At 46.1% G+C, this 20,014-nt stretch overlaps 1 protein-coding gene across 2 annotated transcripts; it reads left to right on the top strand.

Annotated features, from left to right (window-relative positions):
• The first annotated feature begins 5,555 nt into the window (after positions 1-5,555).
• Positions 5,556-19,510, top strand: MEFV (MEFV innate immuity regulator, pyrin). 2 transcript variants are annotated; one of them, XM_044233440.1, is made up of 10 exons: positions 5,556-5,844; positions 9,056-9,889; positions 11,480-11,862; positions 12,293-12,388; positions 15,203-15,433; positions 15,812-15,834; positions 17,477-17,592; positions 17,772-17,804; positions 18,159-18,191; positions 18,357-19,510. In XM_044233440.1, exons 1-10 carry the CDS (start codon positions 5,571-5,573, stop codon positions 18,908-18,910), a joined length of 2,577 nt encoding a protein of 858 aa, XP_044089375.1. In that variant the 5' UTR covers positions 5,556-5,570; the 3' UTR covers positions 18,911-19,510. The 2 variants fall into 2 exon arrangements, with proteins under 2 accessions (XP_044089375.1, XP_044089374.1); XM_044233439.1 differs by having other exon boundaries at positions 5,571-5,844; positions 11,507-11,862.
• Positions 19,511-20,014: the final 504 nt, after the last annotated feature.

Genomic DNA, 20,014 nt, shown 5'->3' with positions numbered 1-20,014 from the left:
GGAGCCGGGGATCACCTGTCCCGAGCCGGGGATCACCTGTCCCGCCCTCGGACGTCTCCCACGGGTAAGCCAGGCGCTGCGCCGGGCGCTGGAGCATCAAAGGACCTAGCTGACGCTGACCCACGGAGCCAGGCTCTTTTGCATACATTACCTCATTGAAATTCCCAAACCGCCCTTTTAACAGGAAACAAACTCAGATATCGAGTAACTGGTCCAGGCCACACGCCCTAGATCTTGGGAATCCCGTTTGTCCCCCCACTGCTAGTAGGCATGACCCAAGCACCCAGGGCAGCTCTGGGACTGGTGAAAACGACGGGGAGGTGGGAGTGGGAGACGATTACGTAAACCGAACCTCAAAGGGTGCAAGGCAAGGGAGAGCACTTGCCTTTCCAGGCACCTGGGTTCTTCTTCGCTAACCTGTAAGCCTTTGGCGGTCAGGGACTATCCTCACAGACAGCCTCCCTAAAGGGTCCCTAGAAATATTGGTAAAACAATTTTTTTTTCAGTGCTTTAAATTACAAAACGTTTAAGTACAATAAAAAATTAGAGTAAAATGAACACTCACTTATCCTCCATCTAGATTTAACAATCTGAATCAATAATGTGTATAGCACTTTAGAGGACATAAAGCTTCTTGCTTGGTGTTACCATACTGCAAATGAAACTCTCACTGGCAAACCAATCCAGGAACTATTCTGGCCCCACTACTGTACAACCTCCACAGGTCAAGGCCACCTAAGAAGCTGCCTTTCTCTCCGTTTCCATCCCGCTCAGGAGGTTGGAGGCTGCACCAGAACTTGTTTCGCTCTCAGGAAGAAGAGTTACAAGTATGTTTCTCAGTGGAAAGTTCATTGCCTGGAACTTCATGTTGAGATTGAGACATAAGCCTCTCAAAGTCTCACGTTTCTCCCTTAAAATTCAATATACTGGAGAGTGAGGAAGAGTTTGGGTCACAGTGGGATCTGTTATTTCCAGCTCCGGATTAACACAGGAACTCTTTCATGATCTTGCCTAAGACTCTCTCAATAACTGATATATACTATATTTAAATACCACACACCTTTTATCATGATGGTTGTGGGGACAGGACTGATATCCTCTTCGAGGCTAAGCTAATTATAAAATACTTCTTAAAACTTTTTTTTTTTACAAAAGTAATACATATTGACTTAAAACATCTCAAAGTGATGCAAAAATGAATGTGTTAGAAAGTGAAACACTCGTGGAGTAAGAAAGATGAAACCCAGATGTCTGGGCTGTGCATTACTTAGGATAAGAGCAGAGGTTGAGGTCCCTCTGCTCACACCAGTGCAATGGATGTCATGCTGTTCCCAAATAAGGGCGCACATACAGTCACGGAGGCACAAGACAGATTTCATAGACACTCCACTACAACTGTTCGGACATTTAAAAGGCATCCCGAGGGTGCCTGGGTGGCTCAGTGGGTTAGGCCTCTGCCTTCAGCCCAGGTCATGATCGCAGGGTCCTGGGATCGAGTCACGCATTGGGCTCTCTGCTCAGCAGGGAGGCTGCTTCCTACTCTCTCCCTGTCTGACTCTCTGCCTACTTCTGCCTACTTGTGATCTCTATCCATCAAATAAATAAATAAATCTTTAAAAAAAAAAAAAAAGCATCCCGAGAGCTATAATTGTCTTTTCACATTTCTTCATTTAAAAAAAAAAATACCGGAACCTCAAAAACTGGAACCTCTTTCAGCTCCTCTTGACCTAGAAATGCCACTACCTTACACGTTCATGCCTCGGAGCAACTAGGTGGCTCAGTCAAGCGACTGACTCTTGGTTTCAGCTAAGGTCATCATCTCAGGGTTGTGAGATCAAGCCCAGTGTGGGGCTCCGAGCTCAGTGGGGAGTCTGTTTGAGATTCTCTCCGCTCATTCTGCCCCTCTTCCCCCCAAACTCTGCTTGCATGCTCTTAAAAAAAAAAAAAAAAAAGGCAAGTCCATGCCTCAGAATTTCTCCCTGTTGTGAAAGGTTATCACTGCAATTGCAAAATATCCTGCTTTGGACTGGAAAGCCCCAGTTCCTGCCCAATTCTGCTCTTGGTGTGTTAAGGTCTCCACTTAAAGGAGTTTCCTGGCCAGTCAGGACAGGGTCAGGGACCCCAGGCACACAAAGGACCCTGTGGTTGTTGCACAACTTCAGTTCTGTCTTGGGAGTGGGAGGCTCCCTGTGAGGTGACTGTGTTACTGCCTTCTGAAATCCTGCACAGGTCTTGATCCCAGAGACGCTCAGTCAACACGCTTCTGGCCCAACCTGAGAATGCCACATCCAACATCTGCACCATAAATATGCATGCATTTGGGTCCATCCATTTTTTAGGGAGTATGCTGGATTTTGGGTTCTCAGCAGGATCCAGAAAACTGGATGCTGTCAGCAATTAAACCAAAAAGACTGAGTCCTCTGCAAAATATGAAGAATGTGGACAAAGTGGACAGTAAGATACATTCAACCAAGCAGAACGCATCAAAGCCTTGGTCCCAGCTGGTCACACACAGGCGGGTCAAACACAGTGCGGTCTGTTCTGCCAGGCATCATCTGAATGTTGTAAATGATCTATGGGAGTGGTCAGAAGAGCCCACTGTTGAGTTTCACTGGAAAGCTGGAAAAGCGACATCTGTGGTTAGTGAGGAATGGTAAAATAATATTATTATCATGCACGCAGACAATACTGCAAAGCGGTTAAAAGAGGGAGTTTGAATCCTGGCTCAGTCACTGAGCAAGTCACTAAACCACTAATCCCGGCCCTGAGACCGATGATGAATCATGAATCCTGCCCTGCAGGTGTGCTGTGGAGATTTTAGAAGATACTGGACCTAAAGCAAGGTGTGCCTGGCACAGACTAACCACCATTGTGTTACCAACAAAACATCTGTAAGCCAAAAATTTCATGAGAAGTTCAGAAAGCTTAAACCAGGACATGCAGATGATACCAGCTAAGTGACAAAAACATCACCATTTTGCAAGGACCGCTGGAGCAACTGATTGAGGAAAGGATCGTCCACGAATGCTCAAATCATGGGGTGAAAGACTGTAGGAGAATCAGACATTTCCACATTCTCAGGTTACTTATGAATTACAAAGAAAAAATGTCCCTTTACAATGGAGACATCTTGGGCTCCTGGGTGGTTCAATGGATTAAGCCTCTGCCTTAGGCTCAGGTCATGATCTCAGGGTCCTGGGATGGAGCCCCGCATCGGGCTCTCTGCTTGGCAGGGAGCCTGCTTCCTCCTCTCTCTCTCTGCCTGCTTCTCTGCCTACTTGTGATTTCTCTGTCAAATAAATAAATAAAATCCTTTTAAAAAAAAACAACAATAATGGAGACATCTTTTTATAAGTTTTTTTTGTTTGTTTTGTTTTTAAAGATTTTGTGTATTTATTGACAGAGAAATCACAAGTAGATGGAGAGGCAGGCAGAGAGAGAGAGGGGGAAGCAGGCTCCCTGCTGAGCAGAGAGCCCGATGCGGGACTCGATCCCAGGACCCTGAGATCATGACCTGAGCTGAAGGCAGCGGCTTAACCCACTGAGCCACCCAGGCACACAATAATGGAGACATCTTGAGCAGCTGAATGTACCTTCAGTCTGATAATGAGGAAATGATGCACAGATCTAAATTAAGGGACATTCTGCTTGGAAAAGACTTTGCAAAAACACTGACCGAATTTAAAAAGGCAGGGAAGTGTAAAGTGTTCTAGCAGAAACAGACTATAGAGATGTGACAACTAAAAGCAGTGCAGGATCTCTGATTGGACCATGGGTTGGGGAACAAAAAAACCTGTCAAGGACATTATCAGGGCAATTGGAGAAATTTTATTATGGGCTCCTTATAGTATTAAAATGATGTTAATTTTCCTGAGTATGATAATTGTATTCTATTTATTTTTTTTTAAGATTTTTATTTACTTGACAGAGAGACACAGAGAGAGAGGAACACAAGCAGGGGAAGTAGAAGAAGAAGCAGGCTCCCCACTGAGCAGGGAGCCTGATGCAGGGCTTAACCCCAGGACCCTGGGATCATGACCTGAGCCGAAGGCAGACGCTTCACAACTGAGCCACCCAGGTGCCCCTGTATTCTGATTATTTAAAATAATATCCTTGGTTGCTTAGTGGGTTGAGCCTCTGCCTTCAGCTCAGGTCATGATCTCAGGGTCCTGGGATGGAGACCCGCATCACACTCTCCGCTCCTGCTTTCCCTCTCTCTCTGCCTGCCTCTCTGCCTACTTGTGATCTCTGTCTGTCAAATAAATAAATAAAGTCTTTAAAATAATATCCTTGTATCCTTGTTCATTGTACTTAGGGTACATAGGGCATTTGGACTGATAGATGATAATGTTTTCAATTCATTACCAAATGGTTCAGAGCGGGGAAAAAAAGGAAAAATGAAGTGCTTGCATGTGTGTGTATAAGAGAGAGAATCACTAAATACTGTAAAGTGTAAACAGCTGGTGAATCTAGGTAACTTTCCTAGGTTTAAAATTTTTCAAAACAAACAGTTGGGGATAAACTCAGGGTACGCAGAAAGACAGAAGCAGTTAACTGGAGGTCTCCTCTCGGCACATATGACTTCTACTAACCTCGGAGTGACTTCTGGAGCCCCACGCTGGGACGTGAGCTCCAAAGGACACCTATGTCTTTTTCACCCTTGTTTTTCCACATCCTGGCACAGTGTCTAAAATATTTGTTCAGGGGCACCTGGCTGGCTCAGTCAGTACAGCAGGTGACCCTTGTTCTCGGGGCTCTCATTCAAGCCTCACACTGGGCACAGAGCTTACTTAAAAACAACAAAACTTGTTCCGTAAGAGTGTATGGACAAGCCCCCTTCCTTATGGATATGCCCTCGGGAAGCCAAGGCAGAGCAGAAAACAAATAAATCAGGATGACGGTCCCACGCATGCTGTTCTGAGGCTTCGTGATGCTGAAAGTACCAGACAACCGGAACTACATCAACAGGGGTGACACCAGGGCTTGTGTCCTGGCAGTGTCCTTCTGGTTTCACCTCCTTCTGGGTAGGGAAAGACAAAACTTGCAGGGCTGCATTTCCCTGCTCCTCCCACCATTTGCTTTGGAGGGCCAGTAAAATCCTGAGTCTGGAGGAGAACTGGCCAGACAGACTGACGCTCATCATGGTCCTCAGCAGCGTGGGACCAGTGGCTTTGTTCCTGATTCCCCTCCCCCACATCACAGGAGAAGAGGCATCTGACTACCTGGCCCAGGATCAAGACTCTGGAATCCAGCCCCAGTCCCTCCTTCACATACTTACCTGTGGCTCTGCAGGGCAGAATGCGAAGGTGATAGCTGGGGCACTGGAGGACCATGTGGCTGACCTTGAGCCCTCCCAGCTGTAAAAGCCTCCAAATCCGTGAGAAAGAGAATGCAAGTGTCATCACTGGGAACAAACAAATGATGACACTCATAGCTCAGTTCCTCCACTGTGCAGAGCATTTCCTGTGCCTTTTCCGCTATTTCACAAGTGGCTTCTTTTTACCCATCCTCTGGGTTCCAGGGCAGAGATTGTTTCAGACAGCTGGCTCTGGCCTCTCCTGGTCAACAGCATGATCAAGACGCCCAGTGACCATCTACTGGACTCCTTGGAGGAGCTGGAAGACAATGACTTTGAGAAGTTCAAGTTTAAGCTGAGCATCAGCCTGGAGAAGGATCACTCCCGGATCCCCCGGAGCCAACTCCAGAATGCCAACCCTGTGAAGCTGGCCACTCTGATGATCACCCACTATGGGGAAGAGAATGCTGCGAGGCTGACCCTGCAAGTCCTGAAGGCCATGAACCAGAACCTCCTGGCAGAGGAGCTTAACAGGGTGATTGGCCCAGGTAAGTGGGCCCCATGCCCCATTCCTCTCCCCGTGTGTCTGCTGGCTATTCATGGGGTAGAAGGTGCGAGAGGGAAATTGTGTTTAGGCCAATGTGTTGTGACTTGGGGTTAGGAGTCCCAGGTCTACCATGACCCCAGGGACTCTGGTTGAGCAAGTTCTTTGTGCTGCTTAGGTCTTTGGAGCTGGTTTATTATAGCTAAGGCTCCTGATGGCTTTTAAAAAGGGCAGGGAAGGGGGGCGGGGAGTGTTGGGAGTGGGAGGCTGAGATTCTCACTGCAGGGTGGAATCAGGAGAGGCGGGAGTTAGATGCCTGGTCTTAAAGGGGCCCTAACTTCATTGTGATTAACCCCTATGTACAGACCAGTATCTTCAGGAGAGAAAAAAAAAAAAAAAAGCTTGCTAACTGACCATATCAGCAGGGTCAACAGGTAATGTTCACATTGAAATCCACTTATTTTCAGTTTTGAGCTCTTCTTTGACACATTTCACAAAGGTATTCTAAAATTCCCAATTCTTTTCCTTTCTTTCATCTTTTCTCTTTCCTTGTTTTTCTTCCTTCTTCTCCTCCTTGTTCTTCTATTCCTATTTTGCTGTAACTTTCTGAATTTATCACACTCTGATCAACGAGTGTGGCCTACTGGATTTTTGCTTTCAGAGAATTTTTATTATTTGAGATGTGGGGGCAAATACGTAATGGGCTTAAAAAGTATTGGTTAGTGTTTGAGTATTTCTTCTACTTCTAGACTTTGAGGACACGTTAGAAATGCTTTCCATGTATTTTTCTGGAGTATAATGTTTAAATAACATAAAAGTTTCTCCACTCTTTGAAAGACTGATAGGAAAAAAAAATGAAAGACTGATAGGACGAAACCATGATCTCAGTCCAGTGTGATTTGATGAGTAGAATTTCATGTTTTAAAACCTGGTTATTAGGACGCCTGGGTGGCTCAGTGTATTAAAGCCTCTGCCTTCAGCTCAGGTCATGATCCCAGGGTCCTGGGACTGAGCCCCACATCAGGCTCTCTGCTCAGCAGGGAGCCTGCTTCCTCCTCTCTCTCTGCCTACTTGTGATATCTCTCTCTGTGTCAAATAAATAAATAAAATCTTTTAAATAAATAAATAAATAAACTGGGTTATTAGCATCTTCAGGGCTTTCCCATTTGTTCTTTTTTTTTTTTTTTTTAAGATTTTATTTATTTATTTGACAGAGAGAGAGAGAGAGAGAGAGAGATCACAAGCAGGCAGAGAGGCAGGCAGAGAGAGAGGAGGAAGCAGGCTCCCCGCCGAGCAGAGAGCCCGATGCGGGGCTCGATCCCAGGACCCTGAGATCATGACCTGAGCTGAAGGCAGCGGCTTAACCACTGAGCAACCCAGACACCCCTCCCATTTGTTCTTGAGCCAGTTTGAGGAACTTACATTTTCCCAGGAAGCCAAGTGTTTGCAACAGCAAAGCGTTTTAAACAGCTCTGAAGCGGGTGGCTCAGTTGGTTAAACAGCTCTGAAGCAATTTTAGTAAGAGCCTCTTCTACCAAAAATTAAAGAGCTGATTACAGAATATCTTCTTTTATTCGTTAGAGTAGTGGTTTTCAAGTTCCATCCAAGGAAGATAATTCAGGGATTCTTTAGAATGTTAACAAATACTTAATCCAAATTTTATTAACTTTTCTAACTTATAAAACCAACAAATGCGGGCGCCTGGGTGGCTCAGTGGGTTAAGCCGCTGCCTTCTGCTCAGGTCATGATCTCAGAGTCCTGGGATCGAGTCCCGCATCGGGTTCTCTGCTCAGTGGGGAGCCTGCTTCCCTCTCTCTCTCTGCCTGCCTCTCTGTCCCCTTGTGATCTCTTTCTGTCAAATAAATAAATAAAATATTTTTAAAAACCCGACAAATGCATATTAAAATGTGTCATTAATAAAATTTTGAAATTCTATGGGACGCCTGGGTGGCGCAGTTGGTTGGACGACTGCCTTCGGCTCAGGGCGTGATCCTGGAGTCCCGGGATCGAGTCCCACATCAGGCTCCCAGCTCCATGGGGAGTCTGCTTCGCTCTCTGACCTTCTCCTCGCTCATGCTCTCTCTCACTGTCTCTCTCAAATAAATAAATAAAATCTTTAAAAAAAAATAAAATAAAATAAAATAAAATAAAATTTTGAAATTCTAGAGGCCACCAGGGTAATAGTTTGTGCTGTCCTTGAACTCCTTTTTATGTAGTCCTTGGAATTAAGCCTTTCCTGTCATTTCTGTTTAATGAAACCATATCCTGAAACTTCAAAGCAAGCTGTTTTTATTTTATTTTATTAATTTGACAGAGAGAGAGAGATCACAAGTAGGCAGAGAGGCAGGCAGAGAGAGATGGAGAAGCAGGCTCTCTGCTCAGCGGAGAGCCCGATGCAGGGCTCAATCCCAGGACCCCAGGATCATGACCCAAACCGAAGGCAGAAGCTGAACCCACTGAGCCACCCAGGTGCCCCAAAAGCAAGCTGTTTTAAAACAACAACAACAACACAGGGGCACCTGGTTGGTTCAGTCGGTTGAGCAACTGCCTTCAGCTCAGGTCATGACCCGGGATTCCCAGGACTGAGTCCCATGTCAGGTTCCCTGCTCAGCGGGGAGTCTGCTTCACCTTCTGACCCTCCCCCTTCTCATGCTCTCTCTCTCAAACAAATAAAATGTTTTTAAAAAACCACCATTTCCACTTACTTACCTGTCTGTTAGGATTTCTTTCATGTTGTGAAACCATAGAATAAAACAGAAGTCAATTAGTTTCTGAAGTTTTAACTGTCCTTCAAAATCTGTTTTCAAATTTTTATGCCAAATACCTTAATTCTTCTTATTGATGGGTTTTATAAGAGAGTTTTACACACCTATAATCACACACACATTAATACCAGTAAATCAGGGGGGGATGTTTTACAAATTAATTAATCTTAATTTTACAAATTAAGAATTTTGTGTAAGACTTATATTGGAAACAAGCTCTCCTGCCAAAGAAGTTTGAAAAGCACTATTTGAGAAATATATAGCAAATAATTAGCATTTTATTATTTTTTATCTTTTTTTAGCATTTTATTATTTAATGGTAATTGTTGTTGCCTAGAACATTCTGATCTTGTCATTTCTGAGAGGATTTTTCCTTCACTCCCTTCTCTCTCAACCCCTAGCCCTGAGCACTGCACAATTTCATGCCTTGTCATCCTGTTCTCTTTGTAGAGCTTCTGATACAAGCAAGTGGCACTGATGGTTCAGCAATGTCTTGTTCCTCTGGGGAGAATAAGCCCAAAGGTCTGAAGATACCAGATGGCCTGAAAGGTGACAGGCAGCGGCAAAATGGTGATGGGGCCCCTGGCCTGCCATCCAGCCAGCAGGAGGCCGGAAGGGGGCCCCAGAAGAAGCCTCCGGGCAAACAGAGAGATCAGAAGAGTTCTGAGGGCCTGGATATGCTGCGCAAGTCAAGGCCCAGGAGCATGACTCTGGGTGCCAGGAGAAGCCCACTCCCTAGCAAACCACAAGGGGAGAAGGGGAGTCCTAGTGCCAGGCTACCCAGGAATGCCAACTCTTTAGGACGGCTCCAAGAACTTGACTCTGGGTCGCTTACTGGGTCCCTAGGAAGAATAAAACCCAAGATCTCTGAAGGACATTTACCTTCAGGGCAGAAGCGACCCAGAAGTCTTGAACTTAACATCTTTCTGGGAGAGAGAGAAACTCCCAAACCAGAAACTCTTCTCTCTCAAGATAAAATGAGAAGTGATCATCCAGACTCAGCAGCCGCCCCCAGTGAAGTGGCCACTCTGGATGTAGGTGCTACCGTGGCTCCAGAGAAAGGCTCCAGGAATCCAGAACATTCCATGATTTCGAAGGGGGGAGTATTCAGGAATACACTTTCCAGTGCATCACTGTCTGGAGACCAGATGACCTGGGAGCATCCAGAATCCACAGGACCCTCAAAGGGAAATGGAATTGAGGGTCAAGAACCCCCTGAGGCCTTGAGGGAAATGGTAGGCAGTGAGCTCCATTACTCTTCAGGTCTGGAAGTCCCTTCTTCAGGTAAGAAAGGACCCCAGAACTCAGAAGATCTGGCCTCCTTAGGAAGGGTGACCTGTGCAGGTGTTCCCCCACAAACCTTTTATCCCCACTGTATTTATGTCACAAGATCCCTGAGTGCCCCCCTGGGATCCCCAACCCATTGAGAATCTGAGGTAGGCTGAGAATCCTGAAAAATAAATGCACATATGCACATCATCATAAAATGCTGCATCAAAGTTCAAGTTCTTAGACATTTTGAAATCCTTTAGAATGCCAAGTCAGTCAAGGACCCCAGCTTGAGCCTCTGGGAAAGATTGGGTAAAAATACCCGCTTCTCACAATGATCCCATGGCTATATGTCATGAGGCTAAGAGTCTGCCATTCACCTCTCTGGGCAGGGAGGTGAGCTATTGGCTAAAATCCTAAATCTCTTTTACTAAGGAGGCAGAAATTGGGATTATGTTGGGTTGTGGTTAACAGAAATGTCAAAATAGCACTAATTGAAACAAGACAGAAGTTTCTTTCTCCTTTACATAAATAACACGGATGGCTCAGAACAGATAAGGTACTCCATGGGTGAGGAACCAAGGCTCCTGCTGTTTTTCTGCTCCACCAAGTTTGCTTTCAAACTCATGGTCTCAGAGGGTGGCATCCTCATTTCAAGCACCAGGATGGAAGGACAAAGGAGAAGAGTATAAGCTTAGGGAAAGTTTCCAGAAGTTTCTAGAAGCTGCTCGTGATGCCTTCATTTATATCCCCTTGGCCTGAATGTAGCCAAAAGCCATACCTAACTGCAAGAAATGGGGTCTTTGTTGGCGGGGGGAGCAATCAATTCTATCACAAGGAAAGGAGGGGAGAATGGTTACTACGGGGCCCTCCCACAGTCTCACTTACAGATATGATATGAATTCCTGGGATCTTGTGAGAGGCGGTGGGAGGGGACTAATGAATTGAGTATGTTTCTGTTTCTTCTTGTACCTTCTGTCATTTCTGCTTTATGAAGTTGTGCTATGGTCCTGGGGCACAGCTGGTTGTAGCTCTCTGTCATCATGTTGGGTTTATACCCTTCAGCCTTATAAAGTCAAGTCCCTTTCCCTACTTCCATTGAATTCTTCCTGCACAGGGATGTGAAAAGAGGTCCCTCTGGTTCTCTCATTCAACACACACTTCTCACATTCTTACCATGTGCCAGGACCTCTGCTAGGGGTCAGGCTATGAGCGAATCACTGTTCCCAGGGGGTCTCTCATTCGAGTCATGAGAAGCCTGGATGGTGGTTTTATGCGGCAAAGCAAACACTGGTCAGAATGTCTCACTACCTTTATATCACCTGCTACATCCATATATGTATAGGAGGAAGGCGTGGAATTTATAACAAAAGGCCTTTCTTTAGGATAATTATCCAGGAATTCCAAGTCTCGGGACTGTCATAAGTCCTTAGCCCTCAAGTCCACTGGGTAGTCTGCCGCCTTGCTGGAGCAAAGTCAGGGGAGGACAAGCTGGAAGTGGCCACAGTCTAACCAGGAATTTGTGGGTCCCAAGCACGGGTTTGCTGTCACTCTCTGCTGTCCTTTGTAAGCACCCCTTCATAACATTCTGGGTTTGTCACTCAGGAAATTCTTCCACTGCCATGTCTCCAGGGAAGCCACAGGATGAGGCTGTATATCCCCCTGGCCGTGCCCAGGAAAGAGATGACTCCTGCAGATACTCCATTGCTTCTAGGGACCCCAAGACCTCAGGCAAGTGCTCATCCAGCAGCCTCGTGCGCCTGGCCTCACTCACAGTAAATAACTCCGAAGACTACGAGCAGCAAGAAGGCTTGCACATGGGCACTTTGAGCCCCAAGTCCCTACCACAGTGTGAGCGACACATGAAGCAGGTCCAGCTGCTCTTTTGTGAGGACCACAGAGAGCCTATCTGTCTCATCTGCAGTCTGAGTCAGGAGCATCGAGGCCACCAGGTGCGCCCCATCGAGGAGGCTGCCCTGGAATACAAGGTAGGTCTTCTTGGGGGTGGGGACGGGAGAGGCTTTTAAAAGTCTGGGCTACTTTATTTCCCAACCCTGGGATGTTGGTGCATTAGTCAGCATTCTTCGGGCGTAAGTAGCAAAAACACAATACAAGCCAGATCAGCAAAGAGGGAATTTACTGGTTCATGGACCTGAGATCCAAGGGCACTAGCTTCAGGTATGGCTGAATCCAGGTGCCCACATGACATTAAGAATCTCTCTCTCTCACCACTTCTTGGATATGCTTCCCCTGGTGTGATGGATTCATCCCTTTCCTGGGCCCCCTCCCTATGCTCTTGGCTGCAGCAAATTCTCCTAAAGCAGCAAAATCTCCTAAAGCAGATTTTCCCCTCTAGAGTTGGCCCGACTAAAGATGGCAGAGGCCAAGTTTAGGCTTCAACAAGTGCCTCTTTTTCAGGAGCAAATTCAAAAGCAGCTGGAGCATCTGAAGGCGTTGAGAAAATTGGGGGAGGACCAGAAATCTCAGGGGGAAAAGAAGACTGCAAAATTGCTGGTAAGGGCAGGGGTGATCTATGGCCAATCCTTGCCTGAGTTCACCCCTGCAAAAGGAGGGAGGGCGCCAAAAGTGGGCAGGGGAGTCCCCAAAGTATATTGTCTCATAGGGAAGCAGAACTGATCACCTGTTTAGAATCACCTGCTTTTGAGGGGGCATGGGTAACAGGAGTCCAAGGATGAGCTCGTCCCTGGAGAGGGAGACCAATACCCAGCAGGAAAGGAAATCTCCAAGGAGACTGTGCTTTCTCATATTCACCACAAAATGGTTTAGAGAAATTAACACCAGTGGCTGTCACTGAGGGGTGGGATTGAGGAAATGGGAAAATAAACTTTCCCATTTTAAATACTCCTTTGTATTGTTTTTATAATTGTCCTTTTCAGTTTTTTTTAAACCATATGGGTTTTTAAAATTCAAATGGTTAAGACATTTTCTTTTAGACTGTCATTTTGTGATGCCACAGATTTCAATAAATACACTTGTTGGTCTTCCGCTATTGAACCTGGACACACAAGTTACTTCCATTTTCCCTGCAAGCAAATTCAATTATCCCAAACAGCCTTAATTTGTCTGACCCCTTCTGTTGGCCAGATCCCATCTCCCACACCACAATGGGAAAAAGGCAAAGATAACAAAGGGCAGGAATGGGGGTGGGCATGGCATTGGCCCAGGTGTCTAACTTTTGCAAAACTCATGAAGTGTAGTAAAAGAAAACCCCTTTCTGGGGTGCATGGGTGGCTCAGTCAGTTAAGACTGACCTGATTTCAGTTTAGGTCATGATCTCGGGATCGTGAGATCAGGCCCACATTGAGCTCCATGCTGGGTGTAGAGTCTGCTTAAGACTCTCTCTCTCCTTCTGTCCTTCCCCTCATCACCTTCCCCACCCCACTCACCAGCTCTCTCTCTCTTCTCTCTGTCTAAAAAAGAAGAAAAGAAAACCCCTTTCTTATAATATCATGTGGCTTGGAACTCGTGGGTAAAGCAGAGGTCAGGGATGCCTACCACCATGAAGATGAGGCAGAAGCCTGGGCCACAGGGCAACTCAGGGAGATAAGAAGGTCTGGTCTTCCCTTAAGACACTCGCCATAACAAGAGCCCCCAAGAAAAGGTGATGCTGTTTTCAAGACTTCTACCCTCCTCCTTCTTTCAATAGTCAAAACACATATATAATTTTTTAATCGTATGGAAGGGGTGGGAAACTCCTTTTACAGCACAATGACAGCTAATACAAGTATGGAAGGATGGTTATGGGGTGCCTGGCTGCCTCAGTCAGAGATTATATGACTCTTGATCGCAGAGGCCTGAGTTCAAGCCCTGTGATGGGGGCAGAGATTACTTCAATCAATCAATCAATCAATAAAAACTTCTCAATACTTCAAAAAAGAAATTCTCCACTATACGAACATCAATATAACAATCAACACCAACAAAGATCGTCAACAGATGATAAAATTTTTAGCATTAGTTAGTAAGAGAAAAAGATATGGACATCCTCTCAAAGTACCACCCCTTGGATTACTCATTAATTATAAAGGAAATAATATATACTTACACTGAAGAGGCGAGGCAGACCCCTCTTCAACCAAGTGACTGATCCCTGAATAATAGTCATGGACAAATTGAACACTATTTGCCTCCCCGTGGGACGTGTTAGGGAGCCCAGAGCATTAAAAATACGGTATTCCTGTCTAAGATACTGAACCTGAATTTAATCATGAGCAAAATTATCAGACAATTTTAGAACACAGGCCATTGAACATGACAACTGATCTGTCCTCTTTAAGGAAAAAAAAAGGCCAATGTTAGCATCCTTAACAACAAAAGGTTAGGAAACATTTTTGGTTCAAAAGGACTAAAGAACTCAAAATGATGAGATCTCTCAAGTCCAGTCTTAGAAGATTTGAAGGGACTTCTCCCTCCACAGAGGAAGGAGAAGGCTCTCTAGAGCCTCTCCACCTTTCCACAGAAGCTCTTGATAGAACACGGACCCACGTGTGATGGTAGTAGAAGTCAAGTTCAGTTACATTCACTAGGTGGACTGACTGCCTTCATTCAGAGCCACACTGAGGACGTTCTGCATGCCAGCACTTTGGTGGGGAGTAGAGACAAGTCTCCTTCCTGGACACTTTGGTGGCTATAATCTTGTCCATTTACAACCCCAGGCATATGTCATCCTCACACTGGCTTTCAAGGAAGGAAAAAGATGACATCAGATATCTTAGTGTCCTGTGTCTGCCTTAACAGAGTACTGAAGACTGAATGGCTTAAAGCACGGAAATGTATTCTCTCCAGTTCTGTAGGCCAGAAGTCCACAGTCAAGGCATCAGCAGGACTGGTTCCTTCTGAGGGCTGTGAAGGAGAGACATCTTCCGGGACTCTGCTCTCAGCTGGTTGATGTTATCTTTTCCCTGTCTCTTTGCATGCTGTTTTCCCTGCGTCTGTGTCCCAACTTCCCCACTCTAATGGCCACTCCAGTATGCCTCACCTTACCTAATTACATCTACAATGATGTTATTTCCAAATAAGATCATATTCTTTAGATCCTAGAGGTTAAGACTTTAACATAAATTTTGGAGGGGATACAAATCAACTCAGAATACTAGGTTTTAGGGAATTTTACAAGAGCCAGCCCCTGCCACCCTCAGTCTGTTCTGGAAGGTTCTGGCCCATTTTGTCTCCTTCTCTGAAATCCAGTCCTCCAAGAAGCTGAGGGATCCAGCCTCTTACCTGCCTGCAGGAGGTGGGCTTCTAGGGATTCCCTGGGCGCACCCATCCATCACACTGCACAGACCCCTACACCTTTCTGTTCCTCAGAAACAAACTGAAACCCAGAAGCAGAGACTCCGGCACCAGTTGGAGCAGCTGTACCGTCATCTGCAGCAGCAAGAGAAGCTCTTTGTGGCCTCATTAGAGGATCTGAGCCAGACCATTGGCCAGGTCAGGGAGAAATACAGCACCCAAGTGTCCAGAGACATTGCGCATCTTGACAAGCTGATTGGGGACCTAGAGGCCAAGCAGTCCCAGCCGGGATGGCAGCTCATGCAGGTGAGTGTGGCTGGCTTTCCCCTGCCCAGTGTGCCCAGTAGGATGACATGGGCTCCCAGCACTGCCATTAGCTCTGCCCAAGTCAGTACGAGACAAAGGTCTTGTGACCAGACCCCTCTGATGACCTCTCAGGAGCCCAGGGTGGCCCCAGCTTTCAAAGGGATCCCCTGGCATCTCCCAGAAGAGAAGAGCAGGGTTTGGGCACAGTTCTGTTGCAAGCCCCACCAGGCTGCCACTTCGGGTGATGAAACTTAGAATGCGGGAGAGGTGCCCGGGTTTTGTTGACACCCCAGAATGGAAAGACCAGGAGGAAAGACCAGGAGTCAGCGCAGCCCCTAGGAGACTGATAATGGAGAGCTTCCCTCTTTTCTCTCCTAGGACATCGGAGTCACCCTGCACAGGTACCGAGAGGTCCCCTCATGTTCCCTTGGGTATCCTGCAGGAAGCAGTGGGGGAGGCATCCCTAGGAGGGAGATGCTCCCAACCCCGGGCGTGTGACTCCTCCTGGTCTCCTCCTATCTACTGCAGCTTCCTAAGTGCTTTCTGGATTTGCGTAGGGAAAATGGGAGTGTGATCAGGAGAGAGAGCATGGGTCGAAGACGGCAAAGAATGAACACAGCCTATCGTGCTAATGATGTTTCCTAAGAAACCTTCCTAAGGATTGCAGTTTGCCTCATGAAAACTGTTCCTGCAGAAGTGCCTCCCTCCCTGAGGCCACAAATGTTTATGGTCTCAGGGAGGGAAGGACTGTCTGTCTAGGAGTGGAGATGCTAAGCCCAGACCGGGGAAGGAAGGGGAAGGAAGGGAGGAGGCTGGACATTACAGTCACTTCAGGAGCTTAACAAAATCCTGACATCCAGGCTCTGGCACACAAATTAAATCCAGATCTTCAAGAGTGTAAGAGCGTAAATTCAAGAGCATAAATTTTTTGGTTTTTTTTTCCCTCTCTTTTTTTGGCAGTAAAATAGATATAAAATGAAATGTACCACTCTGACCATTTCTAAACGTGCAGTTCCTTGCCATTAAGTACATCCCTATTGTCGTGCAAGCACCATCACCACCATCTGAAGCATGTTCTCATCCTCCCAAATGGGAGCTTCGTACCATTAAAACATAACTCCCTATATTGCCGCCTCACCCAGCCCCTGGCAACCACCATTCTACATCCTGTCTTTATGAATTTGACTGCTCTAATTGCTTTATATAAGAGGAATCATACAGTATTTGTGCTTTTGTGTCTGGCTTATTTCATTCAGCATAATGTCTTCAAGGTTTGTCCATATTGTAAAATGTGTCAGAATTTCATCCCTTTGTAAGGCGGCTGAGTAATATTCCATTGTATGTGTACGCCAAAATTTGTTTATCCTTTCGTCTATCAATGGACACTTGGGTTATTTCCACCTTTTGGCTATTGTGAATAATGCTGCTATGAATACCGCTGTACATCTATCTGTTTGAGTCTCTGCTTTCAATCCTTTGGGGCAAATACTTAGAAGTGAAATTGACATGTCATATGGTAACTCTACGTTTAGTTTTTTGAGGAACCACTATACTATTTCCCACAGTGTCTGTACCACTTTATGTTCCTAGCACCAATGCACAAAGGTCCCAATTTTTCCACATCCTTGCTAACACCTGTCATTTTCAGTTTTTCAAAATAATAATAACCATCCTAATGAGTCATAGCCCATTGTGGTTTTCTTCTTATTTACTATCATTTTTATTTCAACAGAAAAGGACTAAAGAAGTATAATTAATTTGACTAGATAATTCTGGGTTGAGCATTTCAATATTAACACCATTTTAAGGCCGTTATTAAAACTCACTGTGGTTTTGATATCAGTGGTTTTTATAACTCCTTAGGTGATGCCAATCTGTGGCCAAAGTTGAGAACCAAAAACTCAGAGTCCAGAGAGGACTTTCTTTGCCAAGCCCAAGTGGGCTGGGTGTCCCCTGTGGACTCTACACCTTACTTCCACCTCATGGGAACTTGGGCTACCCCATGCACCAGCGGCTCTCTGGCCAACAGTCTTTTGTCTCTAGGGTCAAGATAGCGACTGTTCCTAAATCATGGTACACTCCTCCAGAGGTGGAGAAAAAGATCCACTTGATCTACCAGAAATCAGAGTTTATGGAGAAGAGCATGAAGTCTTTCTGGGGTAGGTGGGCTTGGGGGAAATGGGGAAGCACCTGCTTGCTTCCTCTCTGATGTCCATGTAGCCCAGACCCCTCTGACATCCCTTTTCCAACTCCCATGGCCTTTCTGATGCCATCTTCAGCTTCTTCCTGATCTAACCCTAGGTGGGGAACCTAACTCAAGCTCCCTTTCTTCTTTCAGAAACCCTGCGTTCAGAAATGGACTCCTTCAATGGTGAGTATAGCGAAGGCAGAATGTGCTTGCCGGGGGTTACTGTCATATTCCCTGTGCTCTTGATTTTTGGGCATTATTCAGAAGAGAGAATAACACCTGTTAGAAAGGCAGAAGAAAGCCTTCATAGGCTCTGTGCTGGACTTGGGGTCTGGGTCAACTTGTCAGACCACAGAGTCACCAAGGCAGGCTCTAGGGTCCAGGAGAATGGGGTTAATCCAAGGAGAGGAAACAAGGTCCTGAGCTGGGGTAGGGGTCCTTGTCTTTCCTCGTTGTGATGACCAGGGTACACTCAGACTCTCTGAATTGGGACACTCAGGTTTCACCGCACCTCTCCCCTCTTCTTTTTCTCTGTAGTTCCAGAACTGATTTGCGCACAGGCACATGCTGGTAAGTGTCCAGACTAAGGCAAGTGGACTTCACCTGCTGGGTCCCTGTGCAGACCTTCAGTGTGTCCCAGAAGAATGTCCCTATCCATGTGCCCTGGAGGTGGGGAGATCCCTGTGGGTGTACTGTCCATGGACCCCCAACAAGGTATTCTAATTCTTTCTGCAGTTAATGTGATTCTGGATACAGAAACTGCCCACCCCAACCTCATCTTCTCTAATAACCTGAAGAGCGTAAGACTTGGAAACAAGTGGAATCGTCTGCCTGACAATCCAGAAAGATTTGATAGTTGCACCATTGCCCTAGGCCTTCCAAGCTTCCTCTCTGGCCGCCATTACTGGGAAGTGGAGGTGGGAAACAAGACAGGGTGGATCCTGGGCATCTGCAGGGCATCTGCAAGCAGGAAAGGGACCATGACGCTGTCAGCCAACAACGGCTACTGGGTAGTGATGATGATGAAACGAAATGAGTACCAGGTGTCCACCATTCCCCCAACACGCCTGCAGATAAGGGAAGCCCCCAGACGTGTGGGCATCTTCCTGGACTACATGGCTGGAGACATTTCCTTTTACAATGTAACATACAAATCCCTCATATACACATTCACCAGCTTCTCTTTTTCTGGGGCTCTTCAGCCTATGTTCAGCCCGGGAATACATGATGGAGGGAAGAACATGGATCCTCTGACCATCTGCCCAATGGCTGATCAGAGGCCTCAATGAATGCCCAACACTTTGCATCTCTCTTCCGGCTCCCAGCCTTATATCGTGAATCTGTACACTCAACTGTCATTATTGAATGCCTACTGGGTTCCAGCTGCTGTGGTAACATAACAAGTAAGAGAAGAGTGCCTGTGCCCAAAGAGCCTATGGAATGGGAGCAGAAATAAGCTGAGAACCCAAATATTGGTAAACAAAGGGGGAAGAGAACATGTACTGATGACACCTAAGAGGAAGAAGTACATGGCTGTAGCTTAATAAATCCTTGTATGAATTAGTACCCTGAGATGTCACTAAGGCAGAGAGCTCACCCTCATGTTGCCCCAGAGTTCTATGGCAAGGATGTGTCCCCTCATTCTATTCTCCTATCCTCTTCCTTGAGGACTTGGAAAGCTGAGAAACAAAACAAGCAGACTGGACTGTTATATTTTTGTACCTGGATTAATGAACTATGGATTTTAAGAATATTGGCTAGGCCTCATAAATAAATCAATTATAAAACTTGGTCATAACTGCACTCAGTTTGCACTCAGTTTGTTGTCACTTAGTCATTGTGAGACTCCATTTCCCTACTGAACGCCATGAGAAAGATGGAACTGCTATAGTGGGAAAACATTTGACACATGTTTGACACATATTCCCGGTGTCAGTTTTTTTTTTTTAAGATTTATTTATTTGACACAGAGAGAGAGAGAGAGAGAGAGAGAGAGAGAGAGATATCACAAGTAGGCAGAGAGGCAGGCAGAGGGGGTGGGAAGCAGGCTCCCTGCTGAGCAGAGAGCCCGATGTGGGGCTTGATCCCAGGACTCTGAGATCATGACCAGAGCTGAAGGCAGAGGCTCAACCCACTGAGCCACCCAGGCGCCCTCCAGTGTCCGGTTTTTGAAAAATTCTGTCCTGATCTGTATCTGAAGATCTGTTCTAGTTCACAGATATCCCCTCTATCATCCCCTATGCAAAGAGCTATAAAGAGAAAGGAGGTAAGGGGATGAAAGAATCAGATGAAGATTAAACACTAAACCCCTCTTGCCCCAACTCATCTTTCCATCTGTACTCTAGAACCTAGACTGGACTCAGCTTCTCCATGATTGTGGTCCTGGTTTCTTC

This window comes from Neovison vison, chromosome 14, assembly GCF_020171115.1.
Source record: "Neovison vison isolate M4711 chromosome 14, ASM_NN_V1, whole genome shotgun sequence".
In the NCBI taxonomy this organism is placed as follows: Eukaryota; Metazoa; Chordata; class Mammalia; order Carnivora; family Mustelidae; genus Neogale; species Neogale vison.
Note: the sequence above shows the minus strand (reverse complement) of the source record. Positions and strands in the feature narration are given on the sequence as shown.